General features: G+C 43.6%; 1 protein-coding gene across 1 annotated transcript in view; it reads right to left on the reverse strand.

Moving 5' to 3' along the window:
• Nucleotides 1-230: 230 nt before the first annotated feature.
• Nucleotides 231-8,329, reverse strand: part of LOC135519235 (succinate--CoA ligase [ADP-forming] subunit beta, mitochondrial) — a 19,600-nt gene continuing 11,501 nt past the window's right edge. The window contains exons 7-11 of the mRNA XM_064944352.1: nucleotides 6,530-6,691; nucleotides 6,257-6,399; nucleotides 4,422-4,542; nucleotides 3,189-3,277; nucleotides 231-2,589 (exon numbers count right to left, since the gene is read on the reverse strand). Of these exons, the coding sequence (XP_064800424.1) occupies nucleotides 2,515-2,589; nucleotides 3,189-3,277; nucleotides 4,422-4,542; nucleotides 6,257-6,399; nucleotides 6,530-6,691 (590 nt within the window). The 3' untranslated portion in view covers nucleotides 231-2,514. The remainder of the gene's footprint in view (nucleotides 2,590-3,188; nucleotides 3,278-4,421; nucleotides 4,543-6,256; nucleotides 6,400-6,529; nucleotides 6,692-8,329) is intronic.

Raw genomic sequence — 8,329 nt, forward strand, 5'->3', positions numbered from 1 at the left:
TTTAAAGAAACGTCCAGCAACATTGGCTGCGAATCCGACTTTTCTGGGCCCATCTTCCTGACAGCTAAAGGTCCCGAAGCTTCTGTGCTCTACTCCTAGAAAACAGGCTACTCTGGCAAATGGTGCTTGTTGAATAAAGTTGCATCAAAGCTGAATAACAGAACCAAATACAATAGCATAGTATAATGATACTGCAAGACAACAACAAAAAAACTCATGAGATTTTTAGGATGATTGTGCGAATGATTGCATTTTTCTCTCGTGGCCAAAACTCAGAGAATAACACTAGGCCAAATATGTACTTTGATAGAAACAAAACAGAAGGTATGCTACCGTTTTAACACCATCTGCTCTAAAATTAATTTACTGAACATCATTCAGAAAACTGTGGACTGCTTCTAAACAACACTGTACAACTCCAGATCTAAATGCATAACTCCATGAAACTGAGATCAAATGTTTGGCGTTCAGATGCTGAATGGACGTTTCACTGGTAAAACAAATAATAATCATTCACGATCGATGGGGAGAAATGTGAAGGGAGGGTCACCACAAAAATGTGTGAGTGAAGTAGAGGTAAAGAAACACTTGCGCAGAATGTGATTCAAATCTTCAGCTCTGGGGAAAAGGATCCAAGGGGGCGGTTACGTACTTAAAGCAATGCAAAATATCATCTCCAGCAATCAAACTCCCATCACCTTGCGACCCACAAGACCTTATTACAGTACAGTGTATACCAACTCAGTCCACCCACACAGCGATAACCCACTGGGTCACAGCCTTTAGCTCTTGATATGCTGTGGGCCCTGGCTTCAAGGATGCTCAAGGAGAATGTATCCTTGAAGCGTGTCAAAACCAATGCCACAGTCCACATGTGCCATACAGAGACAGACGGTGCTGGCAACAGGAGGTAACCCTGCTCTGACACAATCCTGTTTTTAAACTTTTAACATAGTACGTATCCACAGTGGATTAGGAGATGGGATAGAATACAACTTTATCGTCCATTGGTTAGAACAGAAATTAGAATAGAAGCCAAAATGACTTATTATTATGTAACTGAAATACATTTTTTCTACATGCCAGACAGTACATGTAAGAATCTAACACTTATGCTAATGTCTCACAGTATAAAACCTAATTTGGCATCACATGAGCCTGGTCTTTATATTTATTTGTGCTTTAGGAATTCCTCTGTTGCTTTTGTTGTCATTTGTTGCCAAACAGCCATACGAGATGCAGACAACTTTCACATTGTAAGTACCGTACAAGTGCAACAAAACTAAAACAAACATTTCTTTTTTCTTTTTTTTACTCCCCAAGAGAAGCATAAATATTTTACAGAAGATAACGGCGGTATCGTTATTTACAAGATATAATAAATGTCTTGACAACTCACAATAACTGTTTCTGTGTTCTGAGGGCTAGGGAGTAACAGAGATAGAAATGGAGAGAGGGATATGGAGAGGACTTAATTACAATCTTTTAACAGTTTAGTTGAGAGGACACTGCACACACCCATTTGTGTTGTCATATGAAGTGAAAAAGGTTTCCCCCATGACATAGTGGCAGACTACACACACTGTAGCAGGCTCTTATAGGGGAGAGTGAGGGGAAGGAAGAGACAAATACACAAACATGCTGACAACCAGATAGGCAGTAGTTTTGATAACACACACAAAGAATTGAACAATACTAGTTCAAAACGAGAGTACTAGAAAGCTTTTATCCAGCTATGCATTCAAAATTGCATGGAAATTAAATGAGTGACATAAGAGGTCCTCCTAACAGCAATGTATAAGCTCAAGTGTTATCCCCTAGCTTCTGATGAGCTACATTCTGCATAGTGGCCAACTTCCCCATCTCATCTCCCATTCTCAGAAGCACTCAGTAAAAGCCTCTCCTGTAGGGGCAGATGGAAGAGATTTAAAGGGGAGAGGACTATGACTGACAGCGACATAACTCTCTAGCCAAGTGATCCAGGAGAATGAAGCCTAAGGGGAATTAGCTGTATCTTTACAGACAGCAGAAATTCTCCCAAAATGTACCGGTAAATAGATAGGTCTATCACCCTCTCAAAGAAACGAGCAAGGTTGGGGGGGTTGTGCATTATGACTAGATCTAGGCATTCTGGGAGCTGAAGGAGTGGGGGAAGAGGAAGTAACTAGGAATCATTGTGAAAACAGAGCGAGTAATAATGGAATAATCTGAAGGAACGCCCTCGTGCCTGATCTGAAAAGCATGTTAATGTGTTGCATTTGAACAGACAATACACACTAGCCATGGCATACATAACAAAACAGAGAGGGAGGAAAGTCGAGATTAGGAGAGCAGAAATTCCCACATTAGTGGTGTGTATGCACATGTGTATTTTGGAGCCTTGCCACAGAGAGAATCAGAACTAACAGAGAAGTTGGTGGGCCGTGTTGTATTGGAGTATTCGCTCAGTAGTGAGAGGCTCTTCTTGCTGTTCGAAAGGTTGGGGGTGGGTTGTCGAGGTTTAGGGGGCGTGGCTTAGAGTGGCAGCTGGAAGGAGATGTCCACATGAGCCTCCTGAGCCAACGACACAATCTCAGAAAGCTTTACAACCTGAGAGAGAGTGAGAAAGAGGATAGTTTAACACAAACACAGAGCTAAACAGTGGCAGGGAACAATACGAGTACAAAAAAACTAACAAAGCTAAAAAAGGTTTTGATTGCGAGGGGCTGCAATTTCCATTAGGTGGTCATGCCAAGCTGCCACTGTGCTGGCTAACTGATGCTCATCTCTGGAGTAGATCACTCCAAAAACAAGGCAGAGAGATGGTGGGAGTCAGTGAGAGCTAAGCCAGACTAGAGGTTGAGGGAGAGGGAGAGATAAGAGGAAGGGGGCCTCTGCTCTGAATGCCACTGCTGTTAGCGCCACCAGAAATCAAAGCCATAAAACTCAGGCTGTGTCACTTCAGCCAGGCAGGGTGGCAATGAGCTGCATTTATACTGTCACTATACCCTGACAGTTCCAATGGACACCCACACTACCCTGTTGGTGCCCCTTGTCTCAAACAAACCCCATTACTCTGGCTCCTCAAACGGTGCATGACATTCCTTAGTTTCCACATTCACATAGACCTACTGTACCAAACACACAACGCCCAAGATGCTTAGAGGGACTGAATTGGGTAGAGAAAGGGGGAGAGGTGTGTGACTCACCATTCTAGCGGCCTCGTCCAGATCGTCACAGGCCAGGAGCTTCAGTGGGCTAGCAGCGATCAAAGCTTTGGCATCGTCCACTCTGGATCCTGAAACACAGCAGAGCAGCAGTCTCTCTTTAGCCTCAATCTTTTCCAAAGCTCTTTGGTTCTCTTTTATATAGCTTTTAATCTGCAATTTCATCATTTCAGTCCTATTATATTCTTTCAGATATCCTAGTGGTTGAAAGCATTGGTCGCTGGTTTGAATCCCTGAGCCGACTAGGTAAAAAAAAAATCTGTCAATGTGCCCTTGAGCAAGGCACTTAACTCTAACTGCTCATGTAAGTCGCTGATAGTGTTTGGTATAAATGTGGTCTAGATTACATTTCATATTAGAGTAGGTGATCATTATTGATAAGGACATTTTGCAGAAGAAAGAGCCTCAATACATGCAAGGCATTGAACATTACATACGGTTCCCCAACTAGTATTAGTTCATCCCCTGAACAGGCAGTTAACCCACTGTTCCTAGGCCGTCATTGAAAATAAGAATTTGTTCTTAACTGACTTGCCTAGTAAAATAAAGGTAAAATAAAAAAATAAAAAATAATAATAAATCATATAAAAGACTAAAAACCATCAGGAAATCGGCTACATGTGATTTTCATTTTGGAAATCTGTTCCTAAGTATTCCCTCGCATAATAAAGGAGATGTGATTGTATACAAATGTAAGGAAGGTTAAATATTACATCTGTTAGGGCCTCGAGGTCCATTTACAGTCTACAAATTATTTGTAGATATTTTCCGGCCCCCCCAATCGTCCATTCAAGAAAAATGAAAAATTCTAGTTAATGATCCCTGGGCTGCATGAATGGAAAAAATAGCTCAAGAAGACATACAGTAAAATAGAAGTATATGATTTGTTTGTGAAGAATATCATTTTAGTCCAATTACATTTAGTTTAACTGAGTTACTCAGTTCTGTATAAATACACAATCTATTTTAGTACATCTGGAATAAAGCTGGGAGCTACAGGGTCCCACAGCACAGGTTGTGTGTGTGTGTGGAAGTAGTAGAAGAGCCCAATCCTGACAGGCAGCTTGCTCTTTGACCTTTAAAAGGCCACGCTCCATTGTTGCCCTGGTGTCACCCCTTCCTTCTCTCCCGGCCCACTGTGTGTGTGTCACTGGGTGACTGTGCCAAAACTGTCAGTGCTGGAGCCGATGACTCCATGAGGGAGGTCAGTCTTACCTTGTAACCGTACCACAATGGGGATCTTCAGGTCCAAGTCTGTAACAGCCATGATGATGCCCTGAGCAATGATGTCACACCTCATGATGCCACCGAAGATGTTCACCAGGATGGCTTGCACCTGAGGACCACAAACAGAGATGTTGACCATGAAAACATGACTGAAGATATGGACTGTAGAAACAAGACAAAGCCAAGCAATCACGAAGCATGATCACAAATCCATAAAGGACCATTAACAAACAAAACCTAAAAATCCTATGGCATCAACAGAATTCCTTGACTTTGTTGTCCTTAGGCCATTTTGCCACAACTTTGGAAGTATGCTTGGGGTCATTGTCCATTTGAAAGACCCATTTGAGACCAAGCTTTAACTTCCTGACTGATGTCTTGAGATGTTGCTTCAATATATCCACCTAATTTTCCTCCCTCATGATGCCATCTATTTTGTGAAGTGCACCAGTCTCTCCTGCAGCAAAGCACCCCCACAACATGATGCTGCCACCCCCGTGCTTCACGGTTGGGATGGTCTCATGATGCCATCTATTTTGTGAAGTGCACCAGTCTCTCCTGCAGCAAAGCACCCCCACAACATGATGCTGCCACCCCCGTGCTTCACGGTTGGGATGGTGTTCTTTGGCTTGCAATCCTCCCCCTTTTTCCTCCAAATATAACGATGGCCATTATGGCCAAACAGTTCTATTTTTGTTTCATCAGACCAGAGGACATTTCTCAAAAAAGTACAATCTTTGTCCAGTTGCAAACCATAGTCTGGCTGTTCTGTGGCGGTTTTGGAGCAGTGGCTCCACAGTAAAACGAGTCCTATATGCTGAGCGGCCTTTCAGGTTATGTCGATATAGGACTCGTTTTACTGTGAATATAGATACTTTTGTATAGGTTTCCTCCAGCATCTTCACAAGGTCCTTTGCAGTTGTTCTGGGATTGATTTGCACTTTTCGCACCAAAGAAGGTTCATCTCTAGGAGACAGAACGCGTCTCCTTACTGAGTGGTATGACGGCTGCGTGGTCCCATGGTGTTTATATTTGTGTACTATTGTTTGTACAGATGAACGCGGTAACTTCAGGCGTTTGGAAATTGCTCCCAAGGATGAACCAGACTTGTGGAGGTCTACAATTTTTTTTTGAGGTCTTGGCTAATTTCTTTTGATTTTCCCATGATGTCAAGCAAAGAGGACCTGAGTTTGAAGGTAGGTCTTGAAATACATCCACAGGTACACCTCCAATTGACTCAAAGTATGTCAATTAGCCAATCAGATGCTTCTAAAGCCATTACATAATTTTCTGGAATATTCTATGCTGTTTAAAAGGCACAGTCGACTGTGCTGGAATTGTGATACATTGAATTATAAGTGAAATAATCTGTCTGTAAACAATTGTTGGAAAAATTACTTGTGTCATGCACAGAGTAGATGTCCTAACCGACTTGACAAAACTATAGTTTGATAACAAGAAATTTGGGGAGTGGTTGAAAAACGACTCCAACCTAAGTGTATGTAAACTTCCGACTTCAACTGTATAACCACAACCTTCATGAAGGTCCAAACATCAGGAATTCTTAATTAATCCCTACCACTGCCCCCATCAAAACTTCATTAGTATAAGATGCAGGCTGCTCATGACCCAGATACCCAGCCATGCCGTTCCAGTTGGGGTCAAGGGTTAGAGGTCAGGGTGAAGGCCTGTGGAATACGTGACATGTCTGTGCCTGCTTGTGCCACAGTGAATACCTACTGCAGCTTAATGGTTCTTCAATGACCACCAGAGATGAGAAATGCTAGTTACAGTGACAAGTGTCCCCCACTCTCAGTCCTTACCTTCCTGTCGGAGGTGATAAGTTTGAAGGCCTCCATCACCTGGTGGGCTGTAGCTCCGCCCCCCACATCCAGGAAGTTGGCGGGAGTGCCACCATGCAGCTTGATGATGTCCATGGTGGCCATGGCAAGACCAGCCCCATTTACTGCACACGCACACAGTGTATAGAATGAATACACGAATAACAAAATATGTCTATCACTACGGTTACTACAGTGAACCAAAGCTCGGCGTGTGGTGCAGTGAACCAGTGGTGGGTGTGTTGTGGCACTCACCCAGACAGCCAATGGATCCATCCAGGCCAATGTAGTTTAGGTCAGCCTTGGCTGCCTGTCGGTCCCTGGCATCCTCCTGGGTCCAGTCCTGCATGTCAAACACCTTCTTCTGGCGATACGCCGCGTTGGAGTCAAAGTTTATCTTGGCGTCCATGCACATCACTGTCAGAGGAACACAAGAGAAAGAGGCTGAGCCAAAGATGGCTGGCATCATCATTGGACGACAAAACCAATGACCCTGTAACTTCATTACGACACAACCCAGCGGCAGATATCCGTTTAGACTTTGAGGGAACTTTTTGTTATAACTGGTCCAAGGTGACATTGCTTTACTGTGTAACATTTGTTGGCTATACTGTACATGCCAAGGATGAATCTGGGTTCAGTGGGTTGAGGTATAGATAAGATAGACAGACCACTACATGGCCATACAGTACATGCTCATTGAACATCTCATTCCAAAATCATGGGCAATAATATGGAGTTGGTCCCACTTTCTCTGCTATAACAGCTTCCCCTCTTCTGGGAAGGCTTTCCAATAGATGTTGGAACATTGCTACAGAGACTTGTTTCAATTCAGCCACAAGACCATTAATAAAGTTGGGCACTGATGATTAAGCCTGGCTCGCAGTCAACATTCCAAATCATCCCAAAGGTGTTCAATGGGGTTGAGGTCAGGGCTCTGTGCAGGCCGGTCAAGTTCTTCCACACCGATCTCAACAAACCATTTCTATATGGACGTCACTTAGTGCACGGGTGCATTGTCATGCTGAAACAGGAAAGGGCCTTCCCCAAACTGTTGCCATAAAGTTGGAAGCACAGAATTGTCTAGAATGGCATTAAATGCTGTAGCATAAGAATTCCCTTCACTGGAACTAAGGGGCCTAGCCCAATCCAGCCCCAGACCATTATTCCTCATCCACCAAACTTTACAGTTGACACTATGCATTGGGTCAGGTAGCGTTCTCCTGTCATGCGCCAAATCCAGATTTGTCCGTTGGACTGCCAGTTGGTGAAGCGTCATTCATCACTCCAGAGAATGCATTTCCACTGCTACAGAGTCCAATGGCAGCGAGCTTTACACCATTCCAGCCGACGCTTGTTATTGCGCATGGTGATCTTAGGCTTGTGTGCGGCTGCTCGGCCATGGAAACCTATTTCATGAAGCTCCCGACGAAAAGTTATTGTGCTGACATTGCTTCCAAAGGCAGTTTGGAAATCGGTAGTGAGTGTCCCGTTCTGTGAGTTTGTGTGGCCTACCACTTTGCAGCAGAGCCGTTGTTGCTCCTAGACGTTTCCACTTCACAATAACAGCACTTACAGTTGACAGGGGCAGCTCTAGCAGGGCAGAAATTTTACAAACTGACTTGTTGGAAAGGTGGCATCCTATGATGGTGCCACGTTGAAAGTCACTGAGGTCTTCAGTACGGGCCATTCTACTGCAAATGTTTGTCTATGGCATATCTGTGTGCTTAATTTTATACACCTGTCTGCAAAGGGTGTCGCTGAAATAGCCAAAACCACTAATTTGAAGTGGTGTACAGATACACTATATCACCAAAAGTATGGTTTGCCGACAAAGTAGCGTCAAAGGGCCATCATTGGCAATCCCTGCTGTCAATCAACTCTTCTTTTGGGGTTGGTAAATTCAGTCCATAACCACAAAGTCCTTAGAAGTACATATAAGCATTTGAAAGCTTTTCACATTTCTAAGCTAAAATAGCGCCTCTTACTTGACCCTCATCAGCCACCATACTCTGTCATATATGGCTATGGTGATGACAGTTGTTTGTGCAATAA

The sequence above is a fragment of the Oncorhynchus masou genome, chromosome 29 (genome assembly GCF_036934945.1).
Source record: "Oncorhynchus masou masou isolate Uvic2021 chromosome 29, UVic_Omas_1.1, whole genome shotgun sequence".
In the NCBI taxonomy this organism is placed as follows: domain Eukaryota; kingdom Metazoa; phylum Chordata; class Actinopteri; order Salmoniformes; family Salmonidae; genus Oncorhynchus; species Oncorhynchus masou.